At 41.1% G+C, this 12,195-nt stretch overlaps 1 protein-coding gene across 3 annotated transcripts in view; it reads left to right on the top strand.

Moving 5' to 3' along the window:
• The window catches only part of COL4A6 (collagen type IV alpha 6 chain), a 108,644-nt gene that overhangs the window by 79,296 nt on the left and 17,153 nt on the right, over positions 1-12,195 (top strand). For all 3 annotated transcript variants that reach the window (XM_030967763.1, XM_030967764.1, XM_030967765.1), the window contains 11 exons: positions 333-386; positions 1,749-1,808; positions 2,275-2,319; positions 2,776-2,829; positions 4,139-4,208; positions 4,932-5,042; positions 5,851-6,000; positions 7,341-7,445; positions 8,300-8,460; positions 9,412-9,591; positions 10,166-10,349. In XM_030967763.1, the coding sequence (XP_030823623.1) occupies positions 333-386; positions 1,749-1,808; positions 2,275-2,319; positions 2,776-2,829; positions 4,139-4,208; positions 4,932-5,042; positions 5,851-6,000; positions 7,341-7,445; positions 8,300-8,460; positions 9,412-9,591; positions 10,166-10,349 (1,174 nt within the window). The remainder of the gene's footprint in view (positions 1-332; positions 387-1,748; positions 1,809-2,274; positions 2,320-2,775; positions 2,830-4,138; positions 4,209-4,931; positions 5,043-5,850; positions 6,001-7,340; positions 7,446-8,299; positions 8,461-9,411; positions 9,592-10,165; positions 10,350-12,195) is intronic.

Here is a 12,195-nt window from a genome sequence, read left to right as displayed (position 1 = left end):
TGAAAACATTGCTGTCCCATCATGAGCTGTTTTGCTGCTCTCACCAAGCACTGTGCATGTTGCAGTTTCCCAGCTGATGGTGTGACATGGCCCTGGTTTGGCTTGTGGCAGTTGTGGTCAGCAGAGCAGCAGCTGCCAGGCAGTGGCCAGAGGAAGCACCAGCTCTGTGCTGGGTGCCTCTGATGCAGCACTTGGTGTCACAAACCCTGGGCACTCCCTGGCAGAAAAAGGACAGAGCTTTGCTTTAGGTGTCAGGAGCACGGTGGGTGGACAGGAAGGTCTTGCTTTCACAAGCACAGTGATTTATTGTGTTTGTCTCTTCCCCCTGCCAGGGAGAGCCAGGTCCTCAAGGATTCCCTGGAGACCAAGGATTGCCTGGCATCCCGGTAAGGACAGAGGAGTGTTTTTAACACGTGCCCACTAGGGGTTAGATGGTTCAGGAACCTCTGAATAGCTCACAAGGCCTCTACAGGAGTTTCTAGGCACCAGAGAACTTTGAAAATCTGATAAAAGCGTTCACAAGACTTTTTGAAGAGTGTAACTGTAATCTGATCGTTTTTTGTCCTGTAGATACAAAGACTATAATGTTGTCCTACTACAGACATGCAAAGCTGCCCAGATTTCAGTACCTGCAGCCTGCTCAGAGCTCTGCCCATGGCATGGCCACTTGATGGCAGTGTTCCTTGTCCCATAGACATTTTTAAAAATCCCATTTATTTTCCTTTTTATTATATCTAAACATATATATTTTAAAGCTGTAAAGCACGTGCAGATCTATCTTTCTATCCATATACACCCAGTTAAAATGAGCTGTTGAATATTAGTGCTAATCAACTCAGCATGGTGTTGTATCTTCTCTATATGAATTAAGAAAAGCCATTTACCCCTGAATTCCAGAGTGCTGTTTCCCAGCTTAAAACATTTTGTAAACAAGGTTGCTTCAATAAGTTTAGGGAATAAATATTTTTGGGAACTTGTGACTAATAAGATAAATTGTTTGCCAGTTTCTTCAGTTACAGATGTTCTTAGGAGAAATACGTGCAAGAAAAACCTGTACATGAAGCACAGTTTGTTATTAGCCTTCCTGGACATGTTCCATGCTTAGCTTTATGCAGCACAAGAGACCCATTGAAGCTGGTGAAATTGAACATATGTACAAACTTAACCACAACCGTAAGATATTTTAAGATTGAAGCCTGGAAATTGCTTAACTACTGTAACTCTTGCTGAAATTAAATCCTGGTGTTCTATCTCCGGATTTGATACCTCTTGCTGACTGGGAAAGCCACCAAACATTTCCATATGTTGAGCATGAAAATGCTAGTTTTGTGTCATTCATGGGCTTTGGAAGGGAAAAGCATGCCCTGAGCATTCCCTGGAGCTGCTGCTGTTAAGAAATTAGACTTGAAAGAGTTTCTCAATGTGGAATAGAATACAGAGTAGCATTGGCAGGTCTTTGCTGTCTGTAACATGGGGTCACTTGCAGTTGCTACTGAAATATATGCCATGGTTTAAATGGATAGAAGTCTTGGGGAATAAAGCAGGGACTGTACTGCACATCCTGCCAAGTCTGATGGATAGGAGCTTTTCTTTCTGGGACAAAGTAGTCCCAGCAGAAACAGTCAGCTCCCTTTGTCTCACTATTGTACTGTTTGTATACATCAATGGGTTTGTGTTCCCGTTTCTTAGGGATGTGCTGTTCAATTCCAAACAGATCACAGAGCTTTAATGTTGACATTTTTCCTCAGGGCTTTGGAGGTGTTGGAGAAAAAGGAGAAAAAGGTGTGCCTGGCTTACCAGGTGGCAGGGTAGGTAACTTCACCAAGTCTTTAAATGCCTGTTCTCAAACACGGAGTGGGCCTTTCATCAACAGACCCATTCCCTGCTGTGATGTGCTCCTGTGCAACAGGAAGACCAAGACATTCTGTTCTGTGTGTGCAGAATAAACTGTCTGATAGAAAGTCTTCACCACACTAAAATTTATTGGTTTTGTGATTACAAAGTAACACCTAAGTTCCTAATGAATTGAAACACCATGACTGCCTTAACTTGAACTGCTAATTAGAAAAACAGTGGTTAAATAAGATAAGCCTGCTTTTTTCAGTTATTTTGTTAAATTCTTTACGTTGTTATTGTTAATAATTGAGAGATAAGAAAAGCCATGGTAGCTTCTCCTTTTGAAAATTTTAACTTTTAATTATTTGATGCTGAGATATTTGAAGCCTAGTCAAGCTGGGATGGAGCCTCTAAAAGTTAATGTGTTTGCTGTTTTAGGGTCTTTTGGGATTGGATGGATCTGAAGGAATTCCAGGGAGAAAGGTGAAATTTCTTCTATTTTTTACTGTTCTTAAGAGTTACAGAAGCCCTCTAACTGCTTAAGATCTACCAACTTCCTTATATTGTGGCTTCAAGTTCTCAGATGGATAAATATACTTGCCTTATTGAAATAGTTAAGCTAAGTAGAAAGTACAAAATCAGTAGATCCTGCATCTCCCAGTGTTATCCTAGTTGTTCTCCTGATTTGCACACCTTCAGCCTACTCACGAGTTCTCACCATCTTCACAGCACAAGGAGGCCTGAAGGAGCTCTGGTATTTTGTGAGTGCTGAGAAATTGATGCCATTGGTTTTCTCTTTCTTTAATTCTTCTTCAAATATTTGGTAGGACAAAGAATTTGGTTTTTGATTTCAGTCTAGGCTCTGCAGATGTCTCAGCTAAAAAATAATGCCACTTACTCTTTCAGTGTGTATGATTGTTCCCCTGTGGGGTTTTGCAGGGCCACCCAGGTGTTCCAGGCTATCCAGGACTGGATGGAGTAGAAGGCATGAAGGTAACTTCTCACTAAAGCATTGGTCTTTTAAAGGTATTTGCATGATAAAATAACTATCATTGCTCCAATCAAACTTCCTGTTTGCCCCTATATCACTGTCATTTTCAGTAAGTTTCAGTTCCTCATTCACTTTATTGTTAGGCACAAAAATAAGTGATTGCTGAGCTATGAACACTCAGGTATTTTAATAATTTTTCAATGTTAATCATTAAACTTCATGACTTAGAATTGTAGATGTAGCCTTTCTGGTCTCCTTTATCCTTACAGCAATGCCATATTTATTGGACCATTGAGGCAAGATTAGGTGGAAGTGAGTTGATGTTAAGATAGTTGCCAAGGGTATCTGAAGTCTTGGATCACAGATCTACAAGTATGGACAAGCCTGAGAACGTGTTCGATTTCTTGTACTAAATATAGGTGATGCATAGCAGACATTTTCTGGGTATCTTACAATTTGGGCAGTCAGACAGCTGGAAACAGAGTGGGAAATTATTAGCTGGTAGTTTGCTGTGAAAACACTGATCTGGCACCAAGATTGCAGACTTGTAAAATGCAAGTACTGGAGGGATGTTTTGTGCAGAGTACATGGAAGAAGTAGTATTAGTTGTTTCTGTACAGAGAAGTATTACTGGAGGAAGCAACAAAGTGTGCACTGCCTTGGCTCACTGCATGGTGTTTATATGATAAATATGATGACAATTTGGATGACAGTCAAATTTTATGCTTGTGATTTCAAAGAGGATCTGATACTCTTTGAGAGTGTCAGTGAGAGGAAGGAATGACACTGCAGTTTGTCACAACTTGCCTGTTCTACCTGGATGACTTTATGAAAGAATCCACTTTTCTGTAAGCTTCTATTATTGAAATTCAGTGTTGCAAGGCAACAGATAGCTGCAGTGATGAAAGCTTTTCAAAATGAGACAGTTCATAGCAGCTTTCACCATGAAGTGAACAGATATTATCTACCTGATGCTGGTCAGTGTGCTGACATAACTGGTCTCCAGTACACATTGTATATATACATGTCTGTGCTTCCTACTGAGGTAATTGGAGACCTTCAGAGGATGGCTGGACAGTAACAGCCATCTTATCTGAAGCAGCCATCAGTTTCATCAGACAGGAACGATGGAAGTCAGGACAGCAGATGATTATGAATAGCAGAACAAAGTGAATTCTTCAGCAAGACAAAGAATGATGGTTACTCAGTGAATGGCTGCAGACATTGGTACCATAATACAGTCTGCTTCCTGACCAGCAGCCTCCTCTGCATCCCCCATCTGAATGTGGTATGAATCTGTTTTCTTTACAGGGTGAATTAGGTGACATCGGTCCCCCAGGCCCTCCTGTCATTATTGACAGGGAAGGTGTAGTCATTTCAGGTACACATTTCCATTTTCTTTTGGAACTCATCTAAAGCACTTTTTCTCATCCAGCTTTCTTTCTTACTGTGTTTTAACACTTTCCCTCATTGTATATTGGGTCTAGTCTATCCCTTGTTATTTTTTCTTTATTTCTGTATTGTTTGGCTACACATATTTAGTTCTTTGTTTATAACTTCAGAATTTAAAGAAAGCCATTTGAATGATGTGTCTCAAGACAGAATGAAATGTCTTGCCTGGGACAGACAGACTGTGTGTGAGCACGGGCAAGTGCTGTGTCTGCTCTGTAGACACACTTCGATCTCTCTTCATTGTCCCAAGGAAGAATGGCTTCCTGGTGCTGCATAGTAAAGGGTGCTCTAAATGTCATTCTGCTGTTATTTGTTGTACAGTGAGGTAAGAATATTGTTGAGAAAAATTAGCTTAATTAATGCCACAGCTGACTGAGACTTGCATGGGAACAGTCTCTGAAGCCATAAAGGTAAGGAGACATTGCATTGTCTCTCCTACTCTTTCTCCTTCAGTCAAGTTTGAAACAGCCTCTGTAACAGCTCAGGAGGAATTTTTCCGAATATTATTAACTTTGACTAACAGACTTCCTGCTCACAGCTTGGCAGCCTTTGCTATCTGAGAGATCAGTGGCCACTACATTAATTGACTGAACAGTATTTCAGCAAAAATTCTGATGAAATTTTCTTCCTTGCTTTCCTCTTTCTCTAATAGGTGCCCCAGGTGACCCTGGAAGCCCAGGAATACCTGGTCCTCCTGGAGATGAAGGGATTGTTGGTTTGCCAGGCCTTCCAGGGGCTCCAGGGTTTCCAGACCTGGAGAGAGGTAAAGCAGCTGGGACAGTGCTCTTGGCAGGCTGTTTGCTCTGGGTTTGTGGAGAAGTTTCTGGGTAGTGGCCTGGAGATGGTGGAGGTATTGGAGCAAGCCTCTCCCTGCTCCTTCAGCTGGCTGATTTGCAGGCTGCTGTATGAGAAATAGGAGGCAGGGATGGCACATAGGGAAGCCAGATGTTGGCTTAGATGGGAGCAGAATTAGTGCCACAATTATTACAGCTCAGTCTTCACATGTGAATATTTGGTGTGGCAGTGTACACAGGAGACTGTGGTTTTATTTCCATTTTGAATGTGCTAATTGGAAGAACTTTTCCTGCCTTTTAAATTATAATGAATGTTTTTGAAAATTTTAAATGACTTTTTATATTTGCAATAAAGAGCTAACAGATTGGCTTGATAAATCCACTGGGCGTGCAACCCATTCGTCCCATCCAAGATCTCACTCAAAAGTTTTTGTTTCACTTGAATGTCATCTAGGAAATTCTGGCCTGCAGTAATCCAAATATTTAAAACTGCCAAGAAAATCAGAAAATAAACCCCCTGCTCAGTGTTACATAGTTAATTGTCTGATTGTTTATAGGGACTTAAACAGTGCTGTGAAGTATTTTGGGTCACCAAAGGGGTGTGTAAATGGGAGCTAGTTGGTCCCTCCAATTCGTACTTTTTCCTTGGTGTAAAATTTAGAATTGTTCTGTCCTAACATGATTGCAGTTCAGGGTACAATGGTAATTATCTGAACATTAAAAATACTTCAGTGTGTTTGCTGCTGGAGGGGTGCTCATTGTGTCATTGTTGTCTAGATGGAATGGGCCCTGGAGGGTCTCCAGGTATTCCAGGAGTGAAGGGTGAAGTTGGAGAACCAGGAAGAGCAACAATTGGAATACCAGGCCCTCCTGGCAGAGGTGGTTTACCAGGTCTGCCAGGGGCACCGGGATTGCCTGGTTCACCACGTACGTAGAATTTTTGTATCTATTTTTGTATTAGATTCAGAGTGAAATAGGATAAAAAATCATTTATATATTTAGTTCTTTGCCAGCAAGGATTATTTATCTGTAAGTTGTAAATGTTTGACTGACACCTCATTGTGATTGTGGCTCACAAACTTATATATATGAGTTGACACTCCTATAAAGTAAAACAATAAACCTAATTATTGTTGAGTGTGGTAGCCTGAGATTGAACCACAAAGTTGTGTACACGCAGCTTATGACACCAAGGGCTTTGAAGGTCTAGGCTGGTCTCCTGTTGGCTTAGGTAAAGAACAGACCTTATGAACACCTGAGGTAAATGTCTATCTTGTGAGCAGGTAGTTTGGGTACCAGGAGTCAGATAGGGTGCCTGAGGAGACATTTTCAGATCTAAGGAAATAGGATTTTGTTTTTACTTGTTCATTTGCGTGGATGTCCATATTAAATTAGTTGTGCATTGTTTTGTTTTCCTCAGAAATTGAGTATTACAGGATCAGGGTTGAGTTTACAATATTTTGTTTTACCATTCTGCCATAAGCTGGTTTTTTTTGAGAGCCGGTCCTTCAGAACAGGGGACACTCCAGTGACAGAGTCAGTGAGCATGGTCTGATAAACTGGTTTTCTGTGCAGAAGAAATAAGTGTTCTCTTAACTTTTTGCTATTCAAATCTGGCTCAGTTTTCTGCAGAGTCTGTAAAGCTTCTGTGGCTGTGTTTAGCTGATGGCTGCAGTTTGTTTCCATGGAGCATCAGACCATGCTGGTCAGCACTCCATCTTACTGTTGTCACAGAGGGGAGGGGTTTGCAGACAGTGTAATTTTAGATTATGTTTGATTGCTTTCTGCTGCTGTTTCCAGCAACTTATGTTTCATTCCATTCAGCATATAAAGAGATGTAGACAACAGTCCTGCAATCATGAAATGAGGGACAGGGAAAGTCCCCTTAACCCTTTTGCCCTTTAGTATCTTTCCTGAGCTGCAACCCCTGAATGGAAGTCATTTGCCATTCTTTACGCTACCTGTCCACAGTTTGGTGAGTTCTTTGGTCAGCTGGTAAATCTGTGAAAAAGTGGCAGAGTAGAGGAATGAAGCTCTGTTGGATCCACACTGTGAGAACTTTAGCTTTTCAGTATGAGGAGCTAGAAGCAAATGTGGCAGAAAACTGCAGAACTACCATGGGTTGGTACCAACCAAGATCCATCTCCTTGTGTTACATCCGCAGTTACAGTTTTGTCTGGTGCCAGTTGCATCACTGATTTTTTAAGTCAGTAATGAGCTGAAGATCAGCCCTCTCATGGCTTTTCCTTGCTTCTTTCTGCATATAGGCCCTTCATTCTCCCCAGGGATAATCCTGAGTGGAAGAGCTGGGGTCCCAGGGGAGCCTGGGCCAAGAGGGCTGCCAGGAGCTTTGGGTCCAAAGGGCTACAAAGGTAACTGACTCTTGTTTTGAGAGAGCTTTTCAGCTGTCATCAGTCTGAAAGATATTTACGTGTGGTTAATATCCTAAGGGATGAGTTGTAAGTGTCTTTATGACAAATCACTGGAGGGGTTGAAGGAGCCAACAGCCTTTGCAATTTAGAGAGAGTTGTGCCCAGCACTGTCAGTAAAATCCTATTTCTTCTTCTTATTCTGCTCAGACAAATAAGCTGATAAACATATCATACACAGAAAATTGCCTGAGTTATACTTTCAAGCCATGAGGCTTAGAAATAAAATCTTATTCGCTGCTTTTTGCAATAGAGGCTGTACATGACAGAAAAACTTAATGTTATTCTCCCTATGCTAAAAATCATGAGAATTTGTGTCTTAGTGTGTGACAGAACCAGCATCAGAAGCCGTGATGACACAGATATCACTGTGCTTGGTGATTGTTTGGGTCCATGACCAGTAACAATTCAGGGGGTCATTGTAACCTACTGGTAGGGGGAGTATGAATTTGTTTTCTCTGATAATTATCTTATTAAAAATGCACAAGACCTCCCTAAAACTCCCCTAAACCCATCTGTTTAGGAAAGTTTAAACCTTTGGGAAGAGGTCTAGAAGTGTTGAGGTTTGTGCTGCACATGGTTATTTGATGATGGGCATTGCATGGAAATTAAACTGGAGAAAACCTGAGCTCCACTTGCTTGGCACTCACATCACCTGAGCAGAGGAGGCACATAAAATCAAATCATATGAGAATGGCTTTGTCTTAATTGAATCAAATACTGCTTTTGGAGCTCTTGCAGATGAAAAGGGTCTTTATCCAAATGAAACTCAGTTTGGAGTGTTGACTATTTTCCAGGAGAGGCAGGTGATTGTGCTTGTGATGGAGGAGTTACAAGAGCTGGCCTAAAAGGCATCTCAGGCCCACCAGGTCCATCAGGAAGCCCTGGTGTGCCTGGTGCCAAGGGCATTGGTGGGGACCCAGGCTCTGTGGGAGCACCAGGACTGCGAGGCCCTCCGGTAAGGCAGGAACAGTTTGTGTTGGTTACCCTGAATTGTGGCCATGTGCAATTGCTGGTCTTGAATGTAATCAAAGAACGCTTCTTTTTTTTCATATTTGTTTCTGTTGGTTTGGATTTTAAAAAAATCAACCTAGAAAGTGATCTGTGTAAAGAAACTGAAAGTAGAGATACTATCAGCTATAAAAATGGGAGAACAAATGGTTCTTAAATTCTGAGAACTGCACATTCATCAGTCAAGAGAAAAGCAGTAAGAGTTATTCATCCCAGGACTTCTTGGAAGTAGACATACATTGGATTAAACCCAGGGCTCTTCCTAAGTGAGGGCTGGCTGGGGAAGCAGTTGTACATGTGCATGGAGAGAAGATCTGAAAAATCAAACAGGGAGATCTTTCCACATCATTGCTCATAGCTATAAAAACTGTGCTCCACAGATGGAGTCTGCTTCCTAACTGCTGTATGCTAAATCCATCAATGAGAGTTGAGCTCTGGTTTTTATCAAACAGCTACCATAACAAATAGGATTTTCCAAAGTGCTGAGCATTGCTCATTGCAAGTGTTTACTTTTAAAAATCGTAGTCCATTAAAGTCCATACAAATCATTTATCTTCAGAGGATCTTTATCAGTGTCAGTAAGTGCAGGACACCAAGCAATAGGGAGGAAGTTTCATTACTTGGGTCTCATTATATCATGAGTGATGTCACGTTCCCAGATGCCATGCAAAATTGCTGTCACTGTTACCAAGGTTTGGCTTGCCACTGCAGAGCTGTAGTGACAGTAGAAACAGCTGAAAACAAACAAACCTCTTTCCCCTCCCAGGTTAATGTACGCAATAGGAAACTCCCTGGGGATTCTTTCTGATCTGGTCATTGTGTCCTGCCCTTGTGTGACATTTTTAAGAAGCAAAGCCTTTTCTCTGTACATTCCTCTTCTTTATCTATTGGTCTATAGGCTTCAGCTGGTCAGCAAGGACTTCCAGGCCTTAAGGGAGAAAAAGGGGATCCATCCTATGCCACAGTCAAAGGTGCCCGTGGGGACCGCGGTGCGACAGCACCCAGAGGACCTTCAGGCATCCCAGGAGCTCCGGGCAGGGATGGACTTCCAGGCTTGCCAGGCCCACCAGGCCCTCCAGTAAGTCCAGATTAACCTAGCAGCAGTGCTTCAGAACTGGAATAAGGAGCAGAGAAGGCAGCCAGGCCTGGCAAACGAGTCCTGATTAGCCCTGTGGTAAAGCTTCAAATACGTAAAAAGCTCACAGTCCCTGAGCACAAATTTGTCTTGGTCAGGATTAATAATTGGCATTCCTAATGCCCCTATCAAAAGATAAACTTCAGTAGACCCTAATGCTGTTCTATGTTGAGTCCTAAAAGACAAAAGCATTGTAGGCATAATTATAAGTGAAATCTTTAAATAAAAAAAAAAAATCACACCAGAATCTTATCAATTAAAGAGAAGGTAAATGTCTTTCAGAAGCTGTAGTATTTGCATTTTGGCAAATACAACATAAAATATTCTTTGTAATAGTCACCAAGTTTTGCTGCATTTTAAAGTAAGGATGGATAATTTACAGTGGTTTCCATGTATCTTTTCAGGCTCACCTGAACTTTGTACAGAACCAACCAAACTCTTACACACTTTTTAAAGTTATAGTGATGGACATTCTTTCTGCATCCCTTTGAGCTGTAATTGTCTTTGCTGTGCACAGGGTGATGGTGGGCTGGGTTTCCCAGGTGAAAAGGGTCTGCCAGGATTACCTGGCTCCAAGGGCCATCGAGGAGAGCCTGGTTCTCCTGGTGTTGGATACCCAGGCCCTAGTGGAGTTCGTGGACCACCAGGTGACAGTGGAATGGATGGGTTTCCAGGACAAGCAGGTCTTCCAGGCCCTCCAGGTAGGTATTGCTGGGTCTGTTCTTACTTTAAAAAGGGTAAAACTGCAAGTGAAATGGTACTCAATTTACTGCTGTGCCAGTGGCCAGGCCAGAAGATTGCATTAGGCTAAAGACTGCTCTTCAAATTAATTGAAACTCGTTTGTGGGCTCACCAGGCAGTCACAGATTTCTCAAGTTGTCATGTTCAGGAGGACACAGATAATAAGCAATAAATACTCAAGCAGTGCTGAAATAAATACTAAGAGTATTAGATGGGCCTACTCCCTGGCTATTGTTGGAGAGCCATTTTACACCAAAGGTAGTTATGAAGAGTGATAAAATGAGGTTTTTGAAAACATCTAAATCATTGTCCAAATAAAAATAGTAATTCACTGATATCTGAGGTGTCTGATTCAGTTTTCAGAACTATTACTATTATTGAAATAAGAGCTCCAGATTTTTTTAAAAGAAGCAATGGTAATACATTGTATGAATGAACAGGTGTTGGTGAATAAGAGGTTGTCAAGACAGTCAGGTAGGGAGTTCAGTTAAGACTTGTGCAACCAGCTCCGGGCTCTGTTTGCTTCCTGAGGTACTGTGGTTTGGCTCAGTTGGTGTGTCGTTATATGCACCTAAACATACCATAATGACAAGTGATGAAGTAAGTAAATATGGGTTTGATAATACTTCATATATGATGTTTTATGCTCATTCTCAAATTTAGTTAGATGGAAATTCATGTCTAAACATTTATGGAAAATGTTTTCATTACAAAATGACTGCAGAAAGCTGGTCCCAGTATTTTGATTCTATGTCAGCCATTTAAATATAACTTAAGGTAAACAGTATTTTTTCTTTGTCACTGCTGATTTTCAGTGTCTTTTGCATGCTGTGTATACTTGGGCTTCTAGGTTTGTAATTCTGTCTGTGTCAATAATGCAGAGCTAGTAAAGTATTTGCAGATATAATATAGTGGCATAGATTTCTGGACTGATAAAATGGTGCTCTGAGCTCAAAACCCTTGGTGGTAAGACTACCACAGTGAGAAGAGTTGGCAGAGGAATCTCAGACCCAGAGAGAGGTGAGAGCAAGGCCAGGGCAGCCCCAGGAGGTTGCCAGATGTGCTGGATGGGGATAATACCTCACACCAGTGTCATGCTGCCTTGTTATGGGGCAAGAAGATGTCCATTGTATTGATGAAGCATCAGTATATCCCCCAGGGATAGTCTGCATAAGCTTTTTTCCAATTCAAGTCACATGCTAAATGCTAAAAGCTTTACTAATTCCTAGTTGTGAAAGCTTACATATTTGTTCAGTAAATTTTCTCCTACAGAATCTGCTAAATTAAAGTTGCATTGTGAGATAAGTAAAAGTAAAATGCTCTGTACATGATGTGAACTCCATTTATTCTGCAGAGTTCATCAGAAGCCAGCTTTTTATGAGTGCTACATGAAAGCTTTGGGAACAATGAACAGTCCTTTGTGTAGGAGAGTATTTATAGTCAGAACATGTGGGAAAGGGAGTAAGTCATTAGCCAGTTCAGTTTGCACCTCCACAGAGATGTGTAAGAAAACTTGTGAGTGCCTTTCCTCCCATACTAGGAAATAAAATGCATACATTAAAATACATAACATCCTTTGATAACATCCACACTTTGTAGGATGTTATGTATTTTAATGCATACATTATAATACATAACATCCTACAAAGTGTGTGGGTAGAAGAAATAATCATTCTAATATTAATGACATTTCTAATACTCATTCATTTCTAATATTAAAGAAAAGTGTGTGGGTAGAAGAAATAATCATTCCTTATTTGTCCAGATTGAAAGGCCTTATTGTGAAAATGATAAAAAACATTTAAA

This window comes from Camarhynchus parvulus, chromosome 4A, assembly GCF_901933205.1.
Source record: "Camarhynchus parvulus chromosome 4A, STF_HiC, whole genome shotgun sequence".
Taxonomy (NCBI): Eukaryota; Metazoa; Chordata; class Aves; order Passeriformes; family Thraupidae; genus Camarhynchus; species Camarhynchus parvulus.
Note: the sequence above shows the minus strand (reverse complement) of the source record. Positions and strands in the feature narration are given on the sequence as shown.